General features: G+C 43.1%; 1 protein-coding gene across 1 annotated transcript in view; it reads left to right on the top strand.

Moving 5' to 3' along the window:
• Nucleotides 1–27,253, top strand: part of LOC140651122 (BDNF/NT-3 growth factors receptor-like) — a 209,422-nt gene that overhangs the window by 135,994 nt on the left and 46,175 nt on the right. The window contains exon 14 of the mRNA XM_072860241.1: nt 8,855–8,985. Coding sequence (XP_072716342.1) covers nt 8,855–8,985 — 131 coding nt within the window. The remainder of the gene's footprint in view (nt 1–8,854; nt 8,986–27,253) is intronic.

The following is a 27,253-nucleotide window of genomic DNA, read 5'->3' as shown; positions in this document are numbered from 1 at the left end:
GTGCACTCAACTCCTGTGTCCAGGTCATTGATAAAAACATTGAAGAGAACTGGCCCTAAAATTGAGCCCTGGGGAACACCACTAGTGACTGGCCACCAATCATATGTTACCCCATTTAGTACAACTCTTTGAGCCCGACCTTTCAGCCAACTGTTCACCCATTGTGTTGTGTACATATCTATCTGTATGCTGGACATTTTGTCTAGAAGGATACTGTGAGAGACTGTATCAAAAGCTTTGCTAAAATCCAAAAAACCCACATCCACTGCCTTCCCTTCGTCTGCTAGGTGGGTAAGCTTGTCATGAAAGGATATTAAGTTAGTAAGGCATGACTTTCTCTTCATGAATCTATGTTGGCTTTGACCGATGACTACATTGTCTTTCAGGTGTTTTTCAATAACTCCCAGAATAATCTTCTCCATAATTTTACCAGGCACCAAAGTGAGACTGACAGGCCTATAATTACCAGGGTCTTCTTTCTTGCCCTTCTTGAAAATTGGAATAACATTTGCTAGCTTCCAGTCAACTGGGAACTCTCCAGATTCCCAAGGCCATTGATAAATATCTGAGAGGGGTCTCGCAATAACATTGGCCAACTTTTTCAGTACCCTGGGATGAATCCCATCGGGCCCCATAGACTTATGCACATTCAATTGCAGCAGCAAATCCCGTACAAGTTCAAAGTCAACTGGGAGCTTATCCATAACCCCAGTCACATTCTTCTAACACAGGTCTCCAGGGGTCCCAGGGCCCATCATTGGTGTTAAAGACAGAAGTGAAGAAGGCATTAAACATCTCTGCTTTATTTTCATCCCTAATGTCAGCTGAAAGATAACACTATCAACTGAATGGAAGGAGATTTATCATATTCTCTGCTAGATCTGTCAGTATTATATGAAAATACATACAAATCCAAGAGGGAAGAAGAGAAAATATGTCACATTTTTTGCAAGGGAAATGATCTGGGAAAGTCGTGCTGTTCCCACTATCAAGCCACAGCTTGACTATGGCTCAGTCCCTGAATGTATGAAGTTTCTTACAAGTCCTGCTTCTCAAACTGGGATCCTGGGATGCTTTTCAGACTATGCCTGTTTCTGAAAACAAAGGCAGGAAAGAGTTAATACTTTGAAGCCAGTACATTTATTAGCCCTTCTCCCTGCAAGTGTCCATCCTAGGAGATACATGACACAGTACTTTCCCATCCTTTGCTGAGTCCTTCTGATTCTGCAGCACAGAAGATCCCAAAAGATTAGTATCATGCTGAGGGAAAGGGTTTCCTGCTCTGAGCTAGGTGAGATCGTTGCCTACAGTTAACTTAAACATGGAAGAGGAACCACAATAAAATAACATCAGCAGGCATTTTCTATAGCAACTCATGTGCAATAGCCTTGAAGTTCTACAACCAATAATCTTTTCAAAGAAGCACATTGAGATTCACATTTACAAATCAATTGCAAAGGCAAAGGATGGTCAAAAATTCAGCACAGTTTTCTGCTTAGAGTTGATTTACCGTACTGTGTTGGAAAGCTGGTAGTGGGCTGGAAGCAGCAAAGAGAGAAAATACAGACTGAATAATATCTGCCATTTATTTTGAACACAGTGAGCCAAATTTAGCTTTCTGTTATTCTGATATATCCCAGTTGTTTTAGCACATAATAGATCAAACCTACATTTAATACATACTTATCACTGAAATCAAAACCAATTTCAAGTTACTAAGGCTCGAGAGCTTTGCGTACCTTAGTTTTCTTATGTAAGGTCAAATTCATTCCTGAAAAAAATGTCAACTTCAGTATTCTTGTTTTCCTGAAAGGTGAATTTAGCTCATAATGCTCATGCATTTAAAACAATGATAGCGTTGCTATTCTAATTTATTATTAAATAGTTCCTCTTTGATTTTAAGGATCTAACAGAGCATTGCAATATGCCTATCTGTAGCCAAACTGAAAGGATCTTGGACAAATAAAATAAATAAATTACTGTATCAAAAGGGTGAGATAATACCCCTCACCAGAAATCAAATATAAAAACTGAAAGACAGCAAACACTGAGTTTCGGCCAGAGAAGTGACAATCTAGCTACAGCAAAATTAATTTACAGCAGGCAAGAGCTGTGGTGCCCCCACCACTGTGGGGGAGAAGGACTGTCATCTGGGCACCCTCCCAGGAGTTGCAGCACTATATCATGGAAGGAAACCTAATTCTCAGTCAAGGCAACAAAAACTTTGGGGTTTAAAACATAGATCCTGGGAGGATTTAAGTTGTAAACAAAGCATCTGAAAGATTTAGCTATAACAACACAAATTTATCAGATTTATCATCAGATGTAGCTCTTGACAACTAGGAAATCCCTACAGGTTTTCTTCTCATAGATGTCTCCAGTTATTCTTCCAGGAAGACCACTGCCCATGGAAGCACCTTCTTCAAGTCACCTGTTAAATGTCTCTAGTGTTAGTAGTTCAGTGAGCAGTGCTGATGGAGCCTGTTTCCTGTGGCTCTTACTGTTCATCAAGCAGTGAGCCCCTGCTGCAGCCAATCCATAAGGATAGAGATCACTTCTCTGCTCTGCTGTGTTCATAAGGTATATGGGAAAACATCTGAAACTTCTAGCACTTGTGATATTGTAATTGAGTGAGGTGTTAAGATGAGACACACACACAATTGCATAATTTTCATGCTCTTTAGGAAACCTAGCCTTAAAAGGACTAGTGTGATCTTTGAATGTGCAGAGAAGTAGGGAGCTGATTTTATGTTTGTATTACAGCCTTGTGGAGAATGATACAAGAATGTGGCTTCCAGTTGGAAAAAACAACTAGAAACAACTATTTTCTAAAGGATATTGCAAATCTGTAAGGCCTTTGATACGGTCCCCCACAAAATTCTGGCCACTAAATTGGAGACATATGAGCTTGATAGATGGACTGTTAGATGGATAAGGAATTGGCTGGATGACCACATCCAAAGAGTTACAGTCAACGGCTCAATGTCCAAATGGAAACCAGTAATGAGTGGTGTCCCTCAAGGGTCCGTACTGGGACCAATACTATTTAATATCTTCATCAACGACATAGACAGTGGGATTTGCGTGCACCCTCAGCAAGTCTGCAGATAACACCAAGCTGAGTGGTACAGTTGATATGCTGGACAAAAGGATGCCATCCAGAGGGACCTTGACAGGCTTGAAGAGTGGGCCTGTGCACACCTCATGAAGTTCAACAAGGCCAATTGCAAGGGCCTGCACCTGGGTCAGGGCAATCCCCAATATCAATACAGGCTGGGGGATGGATGGATTGAGAGCAGCCCTGCAGAGAAGGACTTGGGGGTACTGGTGGATGAAAAACTGGACATGAGCCGGCAATGTGCACTTGCAGCCCAGAAAGCCAATTGTATCCTGGGCCGCATAAAAAGAAATGTGTCCAGCAGGTTGAGGGAGGCAATTCTGCCCCTCTACTCCGCTCTCGTGAGACCCCACCTGGAGTACTGCATCCAGCTCTAGGGTCCCCAGTACAAGAAAGACATGGACCTGTTAGAGCAGGTCCAGAGGGCGTCCACAAAAATGATGAGAGGGCTGGAACACCTCTCCCATGAGGAAAGGCTGAGAGAGTTGGGGTTGTTTAGCCTGGAGAAGAGAAGGCTCCGGGGAGACCTTATTGCGGCCTTTCAATACTTAAAGGGGGCTTATAAGAAAGATGGAGAGAGACTTTTTACCAATGCCTGTAGTGACAGGACAAGGGAGAATGGTTTTAAACTGAAAGAAGGTAGGTTTAGATTGGACATAAGGAAGAAATTTTTTATGATGAGGGTGGTGAGACACTGGAACAGGTTGCCTAGCGAAGCTGTGGATGCCCCATCATTGGAGGTGTTCAAGGTCAGTTTGGACAGGGCTTTGAGCAACCTGGTCTAGTGAAAGATGTCCCTGCCCATGACAGTGGTGTTAGACTAGATGATCTTTAAAGGTCCCTTCTGACCCAAACCATTCTGATTCTTTGATACTATGTGGCAGTAAAATGTTTAAAACTATTTTTTGTGACCAAGGAAAAAACACTTTTACACTGTCACTGCGTTTCACTTTTTAATTAAGCACACAAACATTTTTACACTTTGTGGTGGGTTGACCCTGGCTGGATGCCAGGTGCCCACCAAGCCGCTCTATCACTCCCCCTACTCAGCTGTACAGGGGAGAGAAAATATAACAAAAGGCTCGTGGGTCAAGATAAGGGCAGGGAGAGATCATTCACCAATTACTGTCACAGGCAAAACAGACTCAACTTGGGGAAATTAGTTTAATTTATTACCAATCAAATCAGAGTAAGGTAATGAGAAAATAAAAATTAAATCTTAAAACACCTTCCCCCCACCCCTCCCTTATTCCTGGGCGTAACTACTCCTGATTTCTCTACCTCCTCCCCAACAGCGATGCAGGGGGACGGGGTATGGGGGTTGCGGTCAGTTCATCGCACATTGTTTCTGCTGCTCCTTCTTCCTCAGGGGGAGGACTCCTCACACTCTTCCCCTGCTCCAGCATGGGGTCCCTCCCACGGGAGACAATCCTCCATGAACTTCTCCAATGTGAGTCCTTCCCATGGGCTAAAGTTCTTCACGAACTGCTCCAGTGTGGGTCCTTTCCATGGGGTGCAGTCCTTCAGGAACAGACTGCTCCAGCATGGGTCCCCACAGGGTCACAAGTCCTGCCAGAAAACCTGCTCCATTGTGGGCTCCTCTCTCCACAGGTTCACAGGTCCTGCCAGGAGCCTGCTCCAGCAGGGGCTCCTCTCTCCACGGGTCCACAGGTCCTGCCAGGAGCCTGCTCCAGCGTGGGCTTCCCACAGGGTCACAGCCTCCTTTGGGCATCCACCTGCTCGAGTGTGGGGTCCTCCATGGGCTTCAGCTGGATATCTGCTCCACCGTTAACCTCCATGGGCTGCAGGGGGACAGCCTGCCTCACCATGGTCTTCACCACGGGCTGCAGGGGAATCTCTGCTCCTGCTCCTGGAGCACCTCCTCCCCCTCCTTCTTCACTGACCTTGGTGTCTGCATAGTTGTTTCTCTCACATAGTCTCACTCCTCTCTCCGGCTGCAGTTGCGCAGGTTTCCCCCCCCCCTTCTTAAATACATTATCCCAGAGGTGCTATCACCATCGCTGATTGGCTCGGCCTTGGCCAGCAGTGGGTCCATCTTGGAGCCGGCTGGCATTGGCTCTATTGGACATAGGGGAAGCTTCTAGCAGCTTCTCACAGAAGCCACCCCTGTAGCCCCCCCGCTACCAAAACCTTGCCACGTGAACCCAATACACACTTATACCGTTGAATGTCTTGCTGTCTGTGGCTGAAATCAGTCACATCCAACTCAGTGAATTCAATGCGGTGAGGTGATCCTGAGGTGCCCATTTTGTTGGGACCCAGTCCAGAACAAAACGGTCCAGTCCAGAACAGTTGGGTCCTCTCTGTTCAGCCTCACAATCAAAGGTAGCTTTCCTGGGGGGTGAAAGCCCATGCCTACAAGTAATAATTTTTAAAATTACAAATAGCAGCTCAAAGGCACCCACCATTTAGAGCCAAAAGGAGGAAGATATATAACGACCCTTTGAACATTTGTGTATCTTTGCCTGTGATAAAATGTTATGAGACCACGTCTTTGGTAATTCAGTTATGCCACCTCCTTGGCCAAATTCTGCTTTGTTTCTTCAGTGTAAATCCAGGATAATCCCTTGAACTTTAATGGAGATAATTTGCTGTATCCTGATATTAATTGAAAGCAGATTTTGACTTGAATTTTTCAGTGTATCTACTGCTGGAATCTCCTGCCACTGATGACAGTGTCATTATGGCTTGGCCCTGAGTGTGCTAAATGGATTTTTTTTCCTTAGCTCATATTTCCATCACATCACATGTTTGATTTACTTACATTGTTCTTATATTTAATCTGTGCCCATTTAGTCACACGTACTGTCATTTTTTATTTATTTAGTAAATCAGTTCAGCTCAGAAAGGTAACAGGGATGGATAGAGTGTGACAAGTTGCAAACATATTCTGTACAGATCACTTCTGCGGCTTGCTATGTTTTGCGTTTGACAGTTTGGTATGGGACAGGCCGTTTACTTAAATGCTTGGTTTATATAAGAGCATTTAGCAGCAGCTGTAATTGTACTGTACAGAAGTATTTCATGTTTCTTATTTATTTTTACTCTACATTATTTGTGAAGTCCTCCAGGATCTTGACAAGTCTCTTTACCACTAGGATAAACATCAGTGCTGTTCTGTGTTTAAAATGGAGAGGACCCAAACAAAATTTAAGAGGTTGAGTGTGTTTATCACCAGGTCTTTGATGGTGGTATTAAAGAGAACAAAATGAAAACCTGCCTCTACTGAAGTGGAGTTTTGCTGCTGACTCCAGTAGGCCAGGATTTTAGCCATGCTCTCTGCCTATGAAAGTTAATGGGTTTTATGAGCATTTTAAAATGATGACACTTGTAATGTGGAGCTAAACTTCTCCTCTCTCTAGTAAAGGAAGGGAGACAGCCTTGTAATGCTATTGGGGAAGTAGAGGGAAAGAGAAATCCCCAAAGAGGTAGGACCTTGAACTAGTTTAGTAAAATCAGTACAGCTCATTGCCCCACTCGACAGTTTTGGCTGAACATGAACAGGAACAAAACAGGACCTCATGGTTTCAGTCTCTGCCCTGATGAGAACAGCTGGTGAAAGGCAAGTTCTAATGCTGGCAAAAAATAATGGCTCATTTATTAGTAAGCATTTTTTAAAGTACAAGTCATAGTGGCCTTTAAGCCCGCATGATGTCCATAAGGTGAAAAATCTGGGCTAGGCTGTCTGTCTGGGAGCCCAGCTCCTAATCCCTCACTGCTGCCTGCTGTCCTGGCTCCCAATGGCATTGAGAGGCATGGAAGGACCTCTAGGACTCGGGTGGAAAGGAGTCCTGCCTCTCTAGTAGAAAAGAAATCTTAAAAACTGTTCACAATCTCCATCTCCTCCCACTCAAATGGACTGGTCTGACCATAATTGGATTCCCTTGCAACAACCAAATATAATTACAGTCTGTCAACTTGCCACACTTTTCTAATGCAAGCATAGGGAAACATTTGTAAAACTGTAATCAACCAAAGAGTTTTGAACGGCTTTCATTTAAAAAATAATCCCTGCATCTTTAGCTGTAATTGAAGACCTCTGTTAGTATTAGGGACTGTTTACTGACTTATTTCCTGTGAGTTGAGACATGAACAATTAGAAAAACTGAAGGAAAGCAGAGCAACTTATATGATACTGCACAATGGCAGCACATTTCAGGCCTGATATGAGCCATGCTATCTGGACCCTCTGCTTAAATTATGTTTGAGATGTATATCACGTATCCTGTATTTAGGTAACGCTCCAGGACAGTAATTCAGCCTTGATAATTGTTTTGTTATTAATATTAGTAAAGGTGAAGTAAGCCAGTTAATTTGCATCTGTAAGGAAAAGATGTGTTTTGGTTCAGGCCTGTCTCTTGTGCTAACTGTATTTTATGCTTTATTTAAAAAGCCAGTGCTGAGAAGGAAATGAAAATAAAGAGTATATTCCTACTGACTGTAGGGAAGCTGCTCAGCATTTGAGCAGCTGGCCAAAACAATGTGTGTGTATCTTACCATAATATAACTTAATTTTACAGTAGACCAGAGTTTGACAAGAATCAAAAATGTTTGTAACTTGTGGTCTCATTTAGTGCCTATTTTGCTATTATTTCAAAGCATGGCTTCTCAGTTTTAATGAGAGACCTGTCATACAAAGGAGGACCATTTTCATAATTGCCTCACTCTGCAATCACAGCAATGGCAGGAACAGGTTTTTGTGGGCCTGGAACATTGCAAATAGCCACTCTTCCATACTGTGCTGTCCAACAGGCTGGCTGTTATATGAAATTAATGTGATCACAGCAATTCTGTCTGTGTCTGATAGAGTGTTGGAGCCAAAGGGTATTGGCATGAGTAGTGGGAATATTGGGATCCAGAGGACTTAAAGATACATATCACCCAAGTGCAGGGTACATTGAGTACTCCTGTTTGTAGGCCATGCACTCTAGAGGTTGTCAAAATGGAAGCTAAAAAGCTAAATAAATATTGGCTCTGTACCCTCTACAGACCCATGCCCCCAACCTCATTTGGAAGAACCCTACAGCAAAGGCCTCATTCATAGCTTATCTTTTGTTATAGTTTGAAAATATCAGCACTGAAGTATTTAATAATCTCCCCCCACCCTTTGAAAACAGCACATTTAGTCATCACCCTGGAAATAAGAGACAGAGTGGCATGCTGGCCTGTGAGAGGGCAGCTGGGCATTGCACCTCTGGCACTACCAAGCCCTGCAGGTGAGTGGTGGCACACTGGGAGTGGCTAGCTGGGAGCTCAGGGCCCCACAGCATCCCTTCATGGGATCAGAGTGTGTGCAGCAAGCCTGTATTCATGCTGGCAGTGGGTTTTCTGGCGCCTGGTTGAGCGGCAGCTGAGTCTTGTGGAGGTGTGCTTCTCAGGCGTGCTGCCTTCCTGGTAGGCTTATGTTGGAGGTGGCTCAGGGCATCCCGGGTCTCTCTTCTAGTTTATTCCAGCACCAGGCTCACCTCACACGTGTACACGTTATTATTAAGTATATATGCAGTGTTCTGAGGTTGCATCTTCATAGACTTATGATTTGGAACATCATATCATTTCATGATATGCACTCATATCTTTTCATATCTTTTCATATCTTTTCATGATATGCACTGCACTGTATAGGCAAACCTGTCTCCATGTGGCTGTAAGCACAGACCCCTTCTTGTTGTGGCCTTGCAGTTCACTTTTGACATCCATTTTGTGTTCTGTTCACAGTTGTTCAGCACATCAAGCGCCACAATATTGTTCTTAAAAGAGAACTTGGAGAAGGAGCCTTTGGGAAAGTCTTTCTGGCTGACTGCTATAACCTCTGTCCCGAGCAGGACAAGATCTTGGTGGCAGTGAAGGTAAAAGAGTCTAGGGTTTCCATTATTAATTCATGGTTGCAGCTAATGCTATTTTATTTGTAAATGATCATGTTTGCCTATTCCGTAGCCCCATGTAACTCCTCTAATATATGTGGAGGGGTTCACAAGGCTAATGGAGCATTAAGAGAACATGAAATTTGATCTTGCTGTGCATTATAAAATGAGAGCTGAATTTCGTAAGGAAAAAGAAGAAACTGACAGTGTCACAAAGGGAAAAAATCTTTTATGATCTAAGATATGATTAGTGAAAAATAACATTTAAGTCAAGTCATTAAAAATACATGTGACATTTGTGTGTCTAAAAAAATAATCTATAACCAGATAAGTGAATAGGCCATGTGTATAACTGCTAGTCAAAGAAGGCCTATTTTTCCATAAACTGTGCAATACTTTTAGTCAACCTTTGAAATTGTCTGTGGGTAATTGTCATTAATATGGCTGCCAGGAATGTTATAAAAAAACTTGTAGATAATATTGTCATGTGCTGTTAAACACTGGCTGTATGGAAATCCAGAAGTAATGATATTTCAGACCCTGAGGAGTGATTCTTGATTATTCTTCATTCAACCCTCCCAAAACACAGTCAAAAAGAAACTATGTGAAAACAACCATAACCTTGGACTTGCCAGTATTCTGAATAATTCTCATGTTTCTGAGGGGGGAAAAAAGGATTTCTTTGGAACCCTGGAAGGGCACAGACTACATGGCACATTGGAAATCTACCAAGAAGTAGGAAGATTTCCATCATGATCTTGGAACTCGCATACCAGACTTACTTCACCATGCCAAGCCTTTTTGTTCCTCAAAATGGAACCACTGAGGTCAATTGTCATCCTCAGCTATACATGCACACTAGAAAACAATATCAGTGAAACCATATTCTACTAAGAGTTTGCCAATTCTCCCTGCCAACAGTCTTCTGTCTCTATCTGTGTTCTGCTGAAAGCTGAACAAGGTGTTCAACATTTAAAGTATCTCATTTAAGGCAGTGAGAATATACATTTTAGAATCTGGGCTGTGCTTTAGGGATCAGAAAATAATACTATCTGTCCATTCACAATTAGGCAACTGTGTGTACATTTTAGATCAAACCATACAGTAAAAGAATCCCAGCTGATCATCTTTTTGAAATTGTAAACAACAAACAGAGTTTTGGATCTGGCAGTGAGAGAACACAAAAAGATAATGGATTTGTTGAGTACTTTCTTGCTCCATCAAAAATAGCAATATTTTTTTGATTTTCCAAGGTTACAAGCTTTTTTATACTTGGAGTTGTTCACTCATGCTGACTGGTGAGAAAAAATGAAGCCCTGAAGGTATATATAGACAGGAGAAAGCAAGAGATGACAAAACTAGAACTGATGGAATTTTCTACTATATTTTGGTGAAGCTAGAGTGAAAATTTTCTCTCCTCTATCACTTCAGGGAACTGCTTGGTAGCAAAATAAAAGCCTTTCCATTCACTTGCTCCCTTTGAAAATCCTGACCAAATGGAGCCTAGCACTTCAGCTGCTGTAAAATGCTGTACCTGCACTCTCTCTCTCTGCTGCTCTTTCTCACTGTAACTCACAATGAAGATCATTCAGCATTTAAAGGGAGAGATCTCCATGGGTTTAGATGACAAATCTATCACTTTTCTGAAACAGTATATTTTTTTTCCCAAATATATTCTTTAGTGTCCTTAATAAGCAACTTGCATGTAGCCATGGAAGGACAAGTAGGAAGAGTTATGCTTGTGGACAAGTTATGCCTGTTAGGTGATGTAAGAAGTGCAGCTGTCTTCTCCAGCCCAGGACCTCTCCTGCCTGGCCCCTGGAGCCCAGACCAGTGCCCAGGGACTCGGGGTCTCTGCCCAGGCTGAGGAATGCAGCTGCTGCTTTCGCAGTTGCAGATTCAACCAGTAACGAAGCTGCGCAGGTATCCCAGACACACACACACACAGAGACACACACACACAGAGGACACTGACACAGCCGGTCACAGAGATTGCCACAGACAAGGCGCTGCCTTCAACAGCACCTACATACAGGACTCACATAAAACATAAACACAGACAGCCAAATCCCCTCCTCCTCCTCTTCTACTGGTAGAGATAGAAGTTCACTAGTGAAAACATACACACAACTCTAAATAAACAAGCACACACACACATTCACAGATCCCTCAAGTACTGGCACGGCCAATTTGTCTGCCCAGCACCACTGCCTGGATCCTGGGCCCCCTTACTCACTTTGTTATCCCACAAGTGTGAGGTCGTTTACCCGGTGTGCAAGACGCCAATATACACACAGGGCAGAGGTATTTTATTTCATGTCTGCGAAGAGATGGGTGCTAGGTGGTAGCTCCACAAAGCTAGCACACAGTTCGGTCATACAGGTACAGTATTTATACAGTCTAGTTATGCATATGCATAAGTAATTACACAAAGCAGTTTTCTATTGGTCTACACGTCTCTTATTTCAGCTTAAAGCTACAGTGCTACTTTAATATTCTGCGCACGCTAATGAGGATAGTTTGCGTGAGGGTGCTTCTTATCACACTACTACTAGTAGTTTCAGATGGTTCCCAAAACATCTTAATTAGCTTACATATTTCTCCAGGATGTGCTTTACTCCCAAGGACAGTAATTCTTGTTTAGACGTTCCGCTTTCCAGTCTGAATCCCCCTTATCAGTTTTATGTAAGCCCTGGCCTTCCACCAGCTCCTGTTAGACTACACTGTTAGGCTACAATTCTCCCCTTTGAGACTATGAGACTTTTCTTTATAGTCCTCATATGTCTCATTATTAGTTCTCATTAATAATTTGTACAGTTAGTCATCTAACACATTTTAAGGCACAACTAACAACAATACAGATTATTATCATGAGGAGTATCATGAGGAGTATCACGAGGAGTCCTTTCCACTTTTCTTTCAAGGGCTAATCCTTCCAGGTTTGTACGTAGACCGTGTCTCCTGGCTGGAATGGGTGTACCGGGGTGTCCAAGGGAATGGGAGTTTTCTGGTTTAGGTACCTATGCAGGGAGGATAAATTCTGCGAGAGAGAGATCAAATACTCTTTAATTACAGCCTGACCCTTGATATGCATTTGGTCTCCCTTCGTGGTTAAATGATTGGTTGGATATGGTTTCCCACACAGGATCTCAAATGGACTAACACCTTCCCTAGCTCTGGGTGTAATTCATACTCTCATTAATGCTATGGGTAGAATATCTACCCATTTCATTTGAGTTTCCTGACACACTTAAGAAATCTGCCTTTTTAGAGTTTGATTAATTCTTTCTACTTTGCCGCTGGACTGTGGCCTCCAAGGGGTATGCAAATCCCATTTAATGTCTAGAAATCTAGAAACTCCCTGCACTATTTCTGCAATAAAGTGGGGTCCGTTATTGGAGGATATACCTTCTGGAACACCGAATCTGGGGATAATTTCTTTCAATAACATTTTAATCACTTCCCTAGCCTTGTTAGTGCGACAAGGGAAAGCCTCGGGCAAACCAGAAAAGGTGTCTACCATTACCAATAAATATTTATACAGATTACACCTTGGCAATTCCGTAAAATCTATTTGCCAGTATTCCCTGGGAGTTATTCCTTGTTTTACGATTCCTCCCATGATCTTCTTTGCAATTTCTGGGTTATTGGTGCAACAAATAGCGCACTTTTTTAACTATTATATCCGCTAGGCTTTGCATTCTTGGCCCAATGACGTGTCTTTTGGCAATTAGTACTAATGCATCTGCTCCCGAGTGTGTTTCTTGGTGCAGTTTCTTGAGTAGAATTTCCATAATCTTTTCAGAAATTAGCAGAGTTGCAGGATTTAGAGCAGAGGTCAGGGAGATTACAACATCATCTTGTTCCAGCAGCACCGCTTGATATTTAGCTAACCTGCTTGGGGAGATCCAATGATGCTCTTTATTTTCAAGGAGAGAAGACACAGCATGAGGTACAAACACAGTAATCAGTTGGCCTAACGTCAATTTCCGAGATTCTTCAATCAAAGTTGCAGTCGCTGCTACTGCCCTCAAACAAGCGGGCCAACCTTTACTGACTTCATCTAATTGCTTTGAAAAATATCCCACCAGTCTTTTCCAGCTCCCCAATTTTTGTGTCAAAACTCCTAATACCACTTGCTGTCATTCATGTACATATAATTGGAAGGGTTTCCTCAAATTCAGGAGTCCCAAAGCAGAAGCCTCCATGAGTTTCCTTTTAATTTCATCAAAACTCTTCCTACATTCAGGTGTCCATTCGAGAACCCCCTCGGGTCCTTTCACAGCACCATACAGTGGTTTGGCAATTAGTCCAAAATTGGGAATCCATAAGCGACACCATCCGGCCATTCCCAGAAATCCTCTTAATTGCTTCTTTGGTGTAGGTACAGCAATTCTACAAATCACCTCTTTTCTCTCAGTACTTAATTCTCTCTGTCCTTTGGTGATTTCAAACCTCGTATATTGGACTTTTTTTTTTTCCCAATCTGAGCCTTTTTCTTAGAAACCCAATACCCTGCCAAGCCCAGACAGTTAAGCAAACTGGTGGTGGCTTCCAGACATGCCTCATAACTGCCAGAACCAGTTAGCAAATCATCAACATATTGCAACAATGTTACAGCATCATGATCATTTTGCCATAGTTCCAATTCTTTGGCTAGTACGTTACCAAACAAGGTAGGGCTGTTCTTGAATCCTTGGGGAAGGACAGTCCAGCAGAGTTGTGTCTTTCGTCCTGTAGTTGGATTCTCCCATTCAAAGGCGAAGATGGTCTGGCTCTGCTCATCCACAGATATACAGAAGAAGGCGTCCTTTAAATCTAATACTGTGAAATAAGTATTACTGTTAGGGATTGTAGTAAGGAGGGTATATGGATTTGGAACCACAGGGTGGACATCTACTGTCCTTGCATTAATTTCTCGTAAGTCCTGTACCAGTCTATATTCAGAAGAATGGGGCTTCTTTACAGGTAGGATGGGAGTATTCAATTCCGATTGACACTCCCGTAACAATCCATGTTCTAAAAAAGAGCTTATTATAGGTTCTGATCCTTTCCGGGCCTCCAGCTTGATGGGGTATTGTTTCTTTCTTAGCGGTTGAGCTCCTGGTTTCAGTTCAATCTTTACCGGGGTCGCGTTCTTCGCTCGTCCAGGTATCTTCGATGCCCACACCAGAGGTATAACTGCATTCAGTACTTCCTCTGGAATATTCACTTCTTCATTAGGATCTTTCTCGGTTAACAAACATATCTGGGCTTTCCAGGCAGTCTCTGGAGGAATATGCAACTGAATGGAGTCTTCAGAAAAAGTTAGTTGTACATTCGGTTTACAAAGTAAATCCCGTCCAAGCAATGGTAAGGGGCATTCTGGCATATAAAGGAATTCATGAGTTAATTTAGTATTTCCAATTGAATATTCCATAGGCTGTAAAAACGGCCTTAAAGTCTTTTTCCCTGTTGCACCAACAACGCTTATTTTAATTCTACTTAAGGGTCCCCTACAGCTAGTTACTACAGAATGTGTGGCTCCACTATCAATTAAAAAATCTATTATTTCATTCCCCAGCTTGACTGGAACCAGAGGATCAGCTGGGGAAACTTTATACACCTTATATGCAATTGATAATAACCGTGAGATTGTCATTCCATCCGCACCCTCTACCTTTTGTAATTTCTTTCTTATATCTGCTGCCACTTGACCAATAAACAGCATGTTAAATAACTTTGAATTGCTATCATCTTCTGGATCCAGATCAGTCCATTTTCGAGCTACTTCACACAGTCTCTCATAGAAGGCTGACGGGGTTTCCTTATCCCCCTGTCTTACTTCATATAGTTTAGATAAATTCTTAGGCTTTTGCACTCCATGTTGAATCCCATACAAAATTAACTTTTGATATTCCTTTACCCTTTGTAATCCTCCACTTGTGTTTGGATCCCACCCCGGATCCTCTTTTGGGAGGTACATATTGGTATTAGGCACCCCCCCATGTTCTTGAGTTAGTCCTTCTCTAGCCTTCTCTAAAATCGTTCTTCTCTCCTCAGTGGTAAACAAATATTCTAGGAGAGCCTGTACATCTCCCCAGTTAGGATTATGAGTCATCATTACAGTTTTAACAGTACTATACATTCCTTCTGGATTGTTTCAATAGGATCCAACTGCCTTTTTTCCAGTTTAATAAATCAGACGTAGTAAAAGACACGTGTACATACACCGGTGTTCCTTCAGGCCCTACAGCCTGTCTCAGGGGAACTTGAATTATCAGTTTCTGTCTGCTTGTTCTTTTAGAGATAGGACTCACAACTCCATTATCACTTGAGCTATTGGATTCCGGCTGTTTTGGGGGAGCCACCAACAGCTGAATATCCTCTTCTGAATTTTCCGATGCAATACAACAAGATTTTCCCTTTTTCTGTTTTAACGCATATATTCCAATCTGATGTTTAGAATCCACTAAACCACATTTCTTCCTAATATCCCAATCATTTCTTAACGCAAAAAACATATCCACATAAGGTATTTCATCCCATTTTTCACTTCCCTTACAAAACAACATTAATTGCAGTATAGTGCTATATTTCAAGGATCCATTCTCAGGCTATTTTTCACCATCTTCCAATTGATATTGTGGCCACCATTGATTACAATATCATTTTAGCTTATTTTTACTCATGGGATCCCCCCCAAATTTCTTCCAATTCTTCAGGATGCATCCTAGAGGAGAGCAAAAGGGTGCCTCCTGGGAAGCAGCAGCACCCATATCGGTACCGAAAAACCCAGTGTTTCTACACAAACCAGAACGAGGGATGTCTCCCTTCATTACTCAGAACAGCATGTAGAAACAAACAGAACTATGCTGCTGCTGCGTATCTTTCCTGATGCCATCTTATGCAGAGCCCAGAACAGAACAGATGGTGCCTGCTTCCCGAGAGACCTTGCCCCTACCCCCCTTTTCTCATATCCCCAAAAATACCTCTTTTCAGTAGCGTTGCACCGTTGTGTCGCTTACTGCCCGACTGCAGAAGAGGAGCTGAAGGAGTCCCCGATCAACAGGTCGGTGCGCGCTGGAGTCCACTCAGGTCTCTTCTCCCCGTCGGATGCGGCAAGACGAACCGGGCAAGGTTGTCAGCTCAGTCCCATCTGGGTCGCCAAAAACTGTTATCCCACAGGTGTGAGGTCGTTTACCCGGTGTGCGAGACGCCAATATACACACGGGGCAGAGGTATTTTATTTCATGTCTGCGCAGGGCTGGGTGCTAGGTGGTAGCTCCGCAAAGCTAGTGTCACCAAAATCAGGAATCAAACTCCTTAACACCAATGTAGTATTAAGGAGCAGGCATTGTTTATTATGGCGCTGGATGCACAGGGGATTGTTCCACCTAGCGTGCATACCGCAGGTTACATCAACCGAAACTTATATTGTCCGATTACATACATATGCATCAAATTTCCCGGAATGATCATGCATATTCATTCTATTTCCCAGAACTAATTATCATATTTGCATGATCATTACGCACGCGTCCTTGAACTCCGAGGGGCTTCTGTGGGGGTCTCTGGTGGTCCTTGGTGGTCATACAGGTGTGTCCTTTAGTTGACCCCTTCTTATGGGCATGTGCAATATCACCTTGCTTATGTCACTTGCTTCCCTTCTTCATGGTGCATGGTCCCTAACAATGATTTGGCACCCTTAACACAAACCAATTATTCTAACTACCCTTGACTCATTGTCAAGATGGGCTGGGGCTGTACTGGGAGCATAGCAGCATGTCCATACTACTCCTCGTCCAATTGTCTTTGGGCACAGTAGCATATCCATAGCCATAGATGTACAAACACAACATTAAAGTATTGTCTACCCTGCTCCTATCTCTATGTTGCTTAGTTACAAAAGAACAAACTAATCATTTTGGTTACATCTGGTTACATTTCCCCCCTTTGGAAGTTTTGAAATAATCATCTTTTCAATGCTTCCACTCCTAATCTTTCAAATCTCAACATAAGCAGGTGGCTTTTCTCCTGGCATCAGTGCACAATGCTTCATCACTGATTTAAAAATTGCTATAGAGTTCCTAGACATTGTCTGTGTCAACATTTTCTTTAAACATTGATAAACCAAACAAATCATCAAAACAACTGTAATCAAAATGATTAGTGTCTGTAACAACTCAGTTATCCATCCTTTAAGAGAAAATCCAAAATGTCCCAAAATTTGGCCTAACCAATTTGTTTGCATTTCACTCCTTAAACCTTGAGTCTGCTGTGCCACCCTCTTCATATCATCTATTTGTTCACTCAAAGCAGCTGTAGCACTTGGGATGTGCACACAGCAATCTTGATTTCTGTAAATCCACAATCATTGCTTCAATTCCCCCATGTGTTTCTCTCTGTTTTTCCTCTGCTATCTTTATCTTTATTTGTGGGGCAACTATAACTTGTCGGGTGGGTGTTACCCACCATCCATCCTCATTTTCTACTGCTCTCAACTGTTCTGCCAATAATCTATCCAACTTACCATAGTTTGGTTTCGGGGTTGGAAGTTTTACCTGTTTTACTGGTACCAGGGCAAGGATGCTTTGCTCCGCTGCCTCTCTAGCAGTTTTGTCAGCCAATCGGTTGCCCACATTTACCACGGTTTGTCCAAATTGATGTGCTTTACAATGCATTACTGCTACTTCCTTGGGCTGCTGGATGTCCTGGAGGACTTGGAGAATTTCTTCCTTATATTTAATGGGCGATCCTTGAGCTGACAACAGTCCTCTTTCCTTCCAGATAGCTCCATGTGTGTGAATCTGCTTTCTGTGCTGATGTATTCACAGGGAGAGCTTCACCTTTCATCACTTGGGTGGTGGTAACCACAGCATACCCCGCCATTCATTTTCCATCTCGGACAAAACTGCTTCCATCCGTAAACAGCTCCAAATCAGGATTAGGCAGCGGTTCATCCGTCAGGTCCTGTCTGCTAGAATATACCTGTTCAATAGTTTGCAAACAATCATGGTGTAAAGACTCACCCATTTCTGAGCTCAAAAACATTGCTGGGTTCACTGCTGTTGTAGTTTTAAGCTCCACATCATCCTGTTCCAAGAGAATGACCTGGTATTTGAGCATGCGGCTTGGGGACAGCCAATGCTCCCCTTTTTGCTCCGAGACAGAAATTACCATATGTGGGACATAAACCGTAATTTTCTGCCCCATGGTTAATTTCCTTGCTTCTTGGACTAAGAGTACAGTTGCTGCCACAGCTTGCAAGCATCCAGGCCATCCCTTGCTGACATTATCCAATTGCTTAGAAAAATACCCAAGGGCCCGTTTCCAAGTTCCTAATTTTTGAGTCAACACACCCAAAGCAAGATGTACATGTACAAAGATGCTCATGTACAAAGAATTCAAAAAGCTTTGCTAAATCTGGGAGTCCTAACACAGGTGTGGACATCAAAGCCTTCTTCAGATTTTTAAAAGCTGTCCAACACTCAGGTGTCCACAACAGGTGATTCTCCTGGGATCCTTTCAAAGCTGCATAATTGAGGATCCACAATGGACACCACCCGACCATACCCAAAAATGTCCGCAGTTCCCGTATCGTTCTGGGTTCTGGAACTTGACAAATTGCTTCCTTTCTGCCTGCTCCCAATCTTCTTTGTCCTTGCGAAATTTCAAAGCCTAAATATATCACAGTCTCTTTCCCAATCTGGGCCTTGCTTTTTGATACTCGGTATCCTGCTTGTCCCAAAAAATTCAACAAGCTGATGGTCACTTGTAAACAGCCCTCCTGAGTCTCTGCTGCTATCAAGATGTCATCTACATACTGCAACAGTATTCCTTCTGAAGTTTCTTTTTTCCACACTTCCAATTCCTTTGCCAACTGATTTCCAAATATTGTAGGACTATTCTTGAACCCTCGAGGTAGCACTGTCCAGGTGAGTTGTGTCTTGCGTCCAGTGGTGGGGCTTTCCATTCAAAGGCAAATATGCCTGGCTATCTTTGTCTAGAGGTATGCAGAAGAAAGCATCCTTGAGATCAAGTACACTAAACCACTTATGTTTTTCTTTTAAGGATGTCAGCAAGGTATATGGGTTAGCTACTACTGGGTGAATGTCTTGAACAATCTGATTTATGGCTCTTAAATCTTGAGCTAACCTATATTCCTTGCCATTCTGCTTTTTCACTGGCAATATCAGGGTGTTATATTCTGATTCACACTCTATCAATAATCCATAATTCAAAAATTTTGTTATTAATTCTTCCAACCCCTTTCTAGCTTCCCACTTAATAGGATACTGGTTTTGTCTTACCGGTTTAGTTCCAGATTTTAGAACAACTTTTACTGGTTCCGCCAATTTAGACCAACCTGGGATTCCACTTGCCCATACCAAGGGTGTTACTGCATCCTCTACTTCTGCAGGAATTTCTTCCTTTGGTCTTGGTGTGTTCTGTAACATAAAAATTCTCGCTTCCACAGCTTTTGATTCAGGTATTAACAGCTGAGTCTCCCCATTTTTTAAAAATTATTTTGTGCATTCAATTTACTCAATATATCTCTTCCTAACAAAGATGACGGACATTCTGGCATATACAAAAATTGATGAGTCACCCATGGCTTTCCCAATTTGAATTTCAAAGGTTATTAAAACGGCCGATTTTCCTTCCGCCCTGTCGCCCCAACAACACTTATAGTTTTGTGACTAAACCCCCCTTTGCATATATTTAATACCAAATATGTTGCCCCTGTATCAACTAAAAATTCTACTTCATCATTCCCCAGCTTTAATGTAATGAGACGTTCAGCTGGGGTTGACTCCCCTGGTCTCCTGCAGTCCTCATCATTCAGAGTCATCAACTTAATTGCCTGTAGTGAAGGATCCAATGCTCTCACTTTGGGACATTCCCTTTTCCAATGCCCCCTCTCCTTACAGACAGCACACTGATCTTCTGCCAACCGGGGAGGTCTAAATGGATGTGCTCCTCCTGGTGGTGCTCCTCCTCTTCCCCTTCCCCTACCTATTCCTGCTTTCCCTCCTCCTCCTTTCCACATTTCAAACACCTTTTCCCAATGCTACAGGCAGAACAACATCATCTTAAACTCTTATTCCTTCCCTGTTTTTTTCCAAAGTCAATACCATAGAATCTTGCAGGATAATCCCACACTGTTTTTGCCACTCCGGATGATTTCTCAAAGTGAAAAATAAATACCTCATAAGGTATTTCATCCCATTTACCTTCCCTCCTACAAAACAGCATTAATCGCAAGATGGTATTATACCTCAATGTACCATTCTTTGGCCATTTTTCCCCACTATCCAAAGTATACAATGGCCACCAATAATTAAAATATTCAGTTAATTGTTTCCAAATTAAAGGATCACCCCCCAGATCTTTCCAATTTTTTAAAAGACATCCCAAAGGTGTTCTTTGCGGGATGGGTTTTTTACTCAGAAATGTACCCATTTCCCAAAAGACTAGTGGTTGTGATTGTGCACTATCACAGGCACTAGTCAGAGGGACCCCAACCCTTGTTGGAGCTCCCTCTGGGGTTCCAGCCCCCTGCCGGAAATCCCAACCTTGGAGACTTCAACCCCCGTTGAAGACTCCCCCTTGGGGCCCGCTCCACAGGCTTTCGCCTAGCAGAGACTTACCAACTGAGGTACCTCTTTAGCCCAACCCTGCGTAGCTTTCACCGCGCCTTATGAGCAGGCTTTAGTGGGACTCCAACCCACGTCCTACCTAGAGCTCTGTTACCCATTAGAAGAATGCCTTATTATTTAATTCCGGGGGACTTATTTGGAATCCTTTGGTCCGGGGATCAGAGGCTCTCCTCGAGAATCCCTCGATGCTAGCTGGAGGTCCCGTGACCCCACGGATCCGTTGGGATTTACAAGCAGTGTCCCACCTGGGTTGCCAAAACTGTCACCGAAATCAGGAATCAAACTCCTTAACACCAATGTAGTATTAAGGAGCAGGCATTGTTTATTACGGCGCTGGATGCACGGGGGATTGTTCCACCTAGCGTGCATACCGCAGGTTACATCAACCGAAACTTATATTGTCCGATTACATACATATGCATCAAATTTCCCGGAATGATCATGCATATTCATTCTATTTCCCAGAACTAATTATCATATTTGCATGATCATTACGCACGCGTCCTTGAACTCCGAGGGACTTCCGTGGGGGTCTCTGGTGGTCCTTGGTGGTCATACAGGTGTGTCCTTTAGTTGACCCCTTCTTATGGGCATGTGCAATATCACCTTGCTTATGTCACTTGCTTCCCTTCTTCATGGTGCATGGTCCCTAACAATGATTTGGCACCCTTAACACAAACCAATTATTCTAACTACCCTCGACTCGTTGTCAAGTTGGGCTGGGACTGTACTGGGAGCATAGCAGCATGTCCATACTACTCCTCGTCCAATTGTCTTTGGGCACAGTAGCATATCCATAGCCATAGATGTACAAACACAACATTAAAGTATTGTCTACTCCGCTTCTATCTCTATGTTGCTTAGTTACAAAAGAACAAACTAATCACTTTGGTTACATCTGGTTACACTAGCACAAAGTTCAGTCATACAGGTACAGTATTTATACAGTCTAGTTATGCATATGCATAAGTAATTACACAAAGTAGTTTTCTGTTGGTCTACATTTCTCTTATTTCAACTTAAAGCTACAGTGCTACTTTAATATTCTGTGCATGCTCAAAGGTGAGAGGTGTCTGCTTGGGCTGGGGTCTCCAGCTCCAGGGGTGTGACTTTTAGTATTATAATGAGGATAGTTTGCGTGAGGGTGCTTCTTATCACACTTCTACTAGTAGTTTCAGATGGTTCCCAAAACATCTTAATTAGCTTACATATTTCTCCAGGATGTGCTTTACTCCCAAGGACAGTAATTCTTGTTTAGACGTTCCACTTTCCAGTCTGAATCCCCCTTATCAACTTTATGTAAGCCCTGGCCTTCCACCAGCTCCTGTTAGACTACACTGTTAGACTACAGCTTCACTGGTTCCCTACTCACCGGCTAGTCCATCTTGATGCTCGCTAGCAAACATGCATGCACTCACCCACTCATCCCTCAGGCACTCCACATTTGCAAGTCCCCCTGGGCATACCAGCACATACCGCACCTGCCTGATATCCCGGCCAGGACCCAAGGCCCCAATGCTCGCTGGCTAGTCCAGCTTAAAGTTTGCTAGCGCATACACATGCACACCCCACACACATCGGGTTTGGGGAAGATACGGACACTTGGCCCTCCCCAGCAGCCTGCACCTGTGGTCCTGCTCCAGCCGCTGGTGCAGAGTCCCTCACCCACCTCACTCATGCTGGTGTCCCCCAGTAGCTGGTTTTGGGAATACACACCATTCCTGCCCCAGTGGCTGGAGGCAAAAGACCCCACTCACTCCAGTAGCTGACACCACAGGCCAGGGGTGCCTACACCCCAGGTCTGACTCCGGTAGCTAGCACCAAATTCCACTCATGCACATACAAGTCTCACCAGAAGCTGACACTTAGTCCTTGCAAGCACACATACACACGAGACAGAGAGAGATTATGCAGAGAGTTAAGAAAAGATTTAATGAGAAAATATAAAATGATAGGACAGACTGCAGTGATCAGGCACAGGGCTCAGCCAGACAAACGTACTGACTGCCCCCGTTTTTCACATGACTGGCCCCTTTTATACCCTTTTATGTTTACCCCTTTCTTTGTTCCTTCCTGCTCCCCCCCTTCCTGTGTATGTCCCCCCCATGGGTTTGTACCCCTCCCAGTCCTGGCCGACTGACCAGGCTAACTAGACCATTGGATTGATCCCTGTATAGCCAAGTGGTTAATCGCCTGGCACTTCCTGGCCGTTCTCTTTTATCATGGTACAAAGCATAGCTCATAGTTATGCTCCAGTTAAAATTGAGGGCAGTACTCTCACTGATCAGGGATGGGACCTCACAGGCGTGCAGAGAGCGAGACAGATAACTGTGTCCAGATCCCCCTGTTGGGCACAGGGTTTGGCCCAGTGAAATATGAAGATTTTTCATCCTAGAGGAGCAGTCCTGAATGCCAGCAGCTGCGGGTAGGTTGTCTCCATGAACAGCAAATGCTTTAGAGAGCTTCATCCTCCTGAGTGAAACCAAAATAAATATGTCCCTGTGCAATGGCCAATGGAAATCTATAACTGGTGAATAATATGAGGTTTTAGGCAGCAAGAAAGCTGAGTGAGCTGGCCTGGAGGAAGCATTGTGTCACCTGTGTGAGATTCATCAGAGATTCATCAGAATTTCTTTTCATTCACCAGGGTGCCTGTCGATTTTTGCCTGCTGGTTGCTGGCCAACTGCAGCAGCCTTGTACAAGCATGCTAAAAACCCTGGCACTGAACCTCACAGGAGCTACTTCATGACTCAAAATGCATCAAATATCTGAAATATTGACATTGCGGTAGCAAATTATATAGGAGCTAAGAGTTCCAGAAAAAACTCTAGTAGAGTGCTGCCTGTACAAGGTGAAGAACATTTCCACGGCACCTGCAGAGGAAAACTAAAGGTTTCCAACTCTTCAGAACTTCTTAGTTCAGATAAGAGTCAAAACCACCCCTCATTTCTTGAGCTTAGCTATTGTATGGTGATGGGGAGCAGTAGTAAGGATTTCACAGTGAAAGTCTGAAAGTGTAAAGGAAAGGTATCCTGAGAATTTCATTACCGAGTCATACTGATGCTGGTGAGAGCCAGATTCCCCTGTTCTTGCTCTGACTTACTTGTAGATGCAGCTCAATGGTGTAAGGGTGTCTCGTCCCACTTGGTGGGTTGTGAGATGGGTGAATCTTTTCAATTCCCCAACGGTTTGTGTACCGACAAAAGCCGATCTCTGCTCGGCAGAGCCACGTGGTCGGTAGAGTCACGACAATGACCCAGAGGAACAGTCTGGCCAGCAACTTTATTAACTGGCGGATTCCACAAACGGACAAACTTAATGAACTGGCGAGCTCAACGAACGAACTGAGGCGATTTGGCAATGGAGCTATTTTCCGGGCAACCCGTCACAATTTATCCCAAACTTGCATATATTGGAAGAGTAGAGGAAGAGAGAGGCGAGAAAAGGAAAGGAAAAGAGAGGAGGAAAGAGAAAAGAAAAAGTATCACCACCCTTGGATCCCGTGATGACGATGACAGACGTGGCAATCCTCCAGTGGTGGGCGCGTGTGGGGTTCCCTGGAGGGCGTGTCTTTTATAAACTAATCCCCGCCTCCAGGTACGCCCCTTCAGGACTTACATGGTTCTTGTTCTAGAAAGTTCTCAATCTTCTGCGCAGGCGCTGGGGGAGGGGGGCGGTCGCGAGGGGTCTCTCGGGCAGTTGCAAGCCCCCTTCCTCAGATCAACTCTGTGTGATCTCTGGCCATACGTGGTAAGGTCCGTCGAACCCGGAACTGCGCGTCCTCCGACGCGCTCTCCACGTCCTGCTCTCGCTCTCCTCCACCCCATGCTCCCCGACAGCCGCCATGCAAATAGCTCCTCGCCTCGCCACAATATTTGAGACATTAACTCTTTCAGTCTCTCACAAGGGGTAGATTGAGGAGTTACAGGTTTGCACTCCCTATGGAGCACAGATCTGCAAAGACCAGTTTCTAAGTGGATACCTGGACAAAGGCCCCATAGAGGAGAATAAGTGTGGGGTGGTGGTCTATCTATTATGTGTGAAAAGGCTGAATTCAGTGGTTGTGGAGCTCCTGTAACAGCCAGGGAGTCCCTCTGTTGCCCAAGGGAGCGTGTCTCTCCTCCTTAGCTGCTGGCTGAGTAGGGTTGTATGTACATGGAGTTGTCTCTTGGTTCCTACTCGGGCAAAACTCCCATGGACTGGTGAGAGTGCTTTGCATGCTAAAGCTTTGGTTTACTTGTTAGTAATTATAATAATAATAATTCATATGTTTTTATATCTCTTGTGCTCTTACAGTTTTATTTGGTTTTATTTTTCCCTTGCACTGAGAACATGCTAAATGCATTACTCTGTCATTTCTATGTAAATTCTGTGCACTTATTAATTTTTGTTCTTTTCACTTTCCTCCTTGCATGACTATGTAAGCTCTCTCTCATGCATTCTGTCTGTTCTGTGTGCTGCATGAAATAATGAAAAGGGACTTGGCAATGTTGGGTAACAGAAATTTCAGTCACCCCTTGGTAGCAGAAATGCTGTCTGGGTTTTACCTGGGTTTAGACAGAAAATGTGTAATTGCCATGGCAACTGCTTTGTCATATGATAATTTTGCTGTTTCTGTGAGATAAAAAGTGCTTTCTGAAATATACAATATGCCAGCCTCACAGGACAAAGTTTTCAGCATTTTTACTGTCTTTCCAGGGAAAGAGTATGTTGGAAAGAGTATGAGCCTATGCTTCTCCCTGTCAATTCTTTTCCTCCAGGTTGCTATTATTTAAAAATGTTTTTTATATGAATTGTGTTTCTAGTTCTGTTACTGAGAAGAATTACAGTCCAATTGCTTTATACATGAAACCAACAGAGGAAATTCAAGTGGCAACAGAATTCTCAATGGTGATTCCATTATATAATGTAGATTGGACTGTGGGTCGGTGCTCATATCATGTTAAAGCATCATCCCAGAGCTTGGAAAGGTTGGAAGACATGTTCCAATTCAGTTCTCAACCTGGTTCAGATATGACTGTGTGAGGACCATAGGTGGAGAGATTATATGATATGATATCCACCTTAGAGTATATAGCTCTGTGTGCTGTATCATAGTTTGTGAAGCAGCCAAAATCCTTATTGCATCATTGTTGGTAAAACTTGTGGAAGAGGAGTTCTGGGCCAGAAAACATGGGAGGGTCCCTCAGAGAAGGGGTGTTTGTGGCATGACAGATTTTTGTTGCCTCTGGGATCTATAGAGCCTGAAATCCACAGGGAAAAAACCCTCAACTTAGTAGGTGGCTGTTCAGTCTGCCCTGTTCCTTGTCCCACCATCTGGACCTTATTATGGTAACTGTTCATTTTTGGAGACCTATGTTGCACTTTCATGAGTAAAGCAAGTGTTTTCTCTGACAGTTGTCTTTTAGCCCCTCATCACACATACATATGTATAATACTAGAAAAGTGGATAGAATTCTGTCTGTTGAAGAAAAACCTTGAAGAAACCATGACTTTGTTACAGCTAAGAACTGAGTTTGTTGGCAGAACCATTGCATTGTATCAACTTGTTCTGTGTCTGTTCTCATGAGTGTGGTTGGTCCCATGCTCTCTATATGAATTGGGGATAGAAAATAACATGACTAGATGACCAGGAAAAAACATCTTTAGTTAAGGCAAAGCAACTACATTTTTGTCTCATCTTCCTTCGCATTGAGTCTAATTGTGGTTAAAGTACAGAGGTAGAGAGCCCAGCCTTCACTTTCTGTGAATAACAATTTGTGAGCACTGGTAACCTGTTACCATTCTCTTACTATTTTAAAAATATTATTTGAATTAATATAGTGCAACCACTGTACCTTTTGAAGGTAGAGCATAGCAGTGGTTTATTGCTATTTATGATTATTCCTTACTTAACTGGTGTCAGAATTGGGGTTTTTTGGTGCATGAAAGTATTTCCTTGCTCATGAAGCGTAGTTCTTAAGGAGAGATCTAAAACTGCCTGTGTGTGAGTTAAATTAGCGTTATTTCGTTATACAACATTTAAGCCTCCCATTTGATCCAGAGTTGATATATTTCCTGTAAAATTAAAATATGCAGTATTTTAAAGCTGTATAAATGGGGAAAAAAGAAAATTAACCCCCCAAAATTCTGTTCTGCATCTGCTTCCTCTCTGTCCATCAATTTAAGATTGATCCTCCAGTTGCTTATGCATATGCTTAATCTTAAACATATGAGCAGATTTACTGAATTCCAAAGGAGTTTCTGGCTGAGGTCTCAGGTTGTAAGTTCTGGTCCGGTCCAGGGATGTACCCTTCTATAAATCTACCTAATAGCACACTGTAGGGGCCAACATCAGCAACAACGTTAATAATAAATAACAAATGCATCTACATTCCTGCTAAGCATTTTAAGCAAACAAAGCTTTACTTTAAGGAACTTACAACAAAGGTAAATACCAATAGGATACCAGAGTTTTGCTTGAGTTAAATGCTAAAGGCCATAGATCAGCTGTGTGCTAGTATGTTTTTCAGATAAGATTAATTTCTTTGTTCTGTTTTTGGAAAACACTTGGCACAGTAAGATCATGAGTATTCCTGCATCCTCTTACAATAAAAATCGTTGTATGGGA

The sequence above is a fragment of the Ciconia boyciana genome, chromosome 4, assembly GCF_034638445.1.
Source record: "Ciconia boyciana chromosome 4, ASM3463844v1, whole genome shotgun sequence".
In the NCBI taxonomy this organism is placed as follows: domain Eukaryota; kingdom Metazoa; phylum Chordata; class Aves; order Ciconiiformes; family Ciconiidae; genus Ciconia; species Ciconia boyciana.
This window is presented reverse-complemented; position numbering and strand designations above follow the sequence as displayed.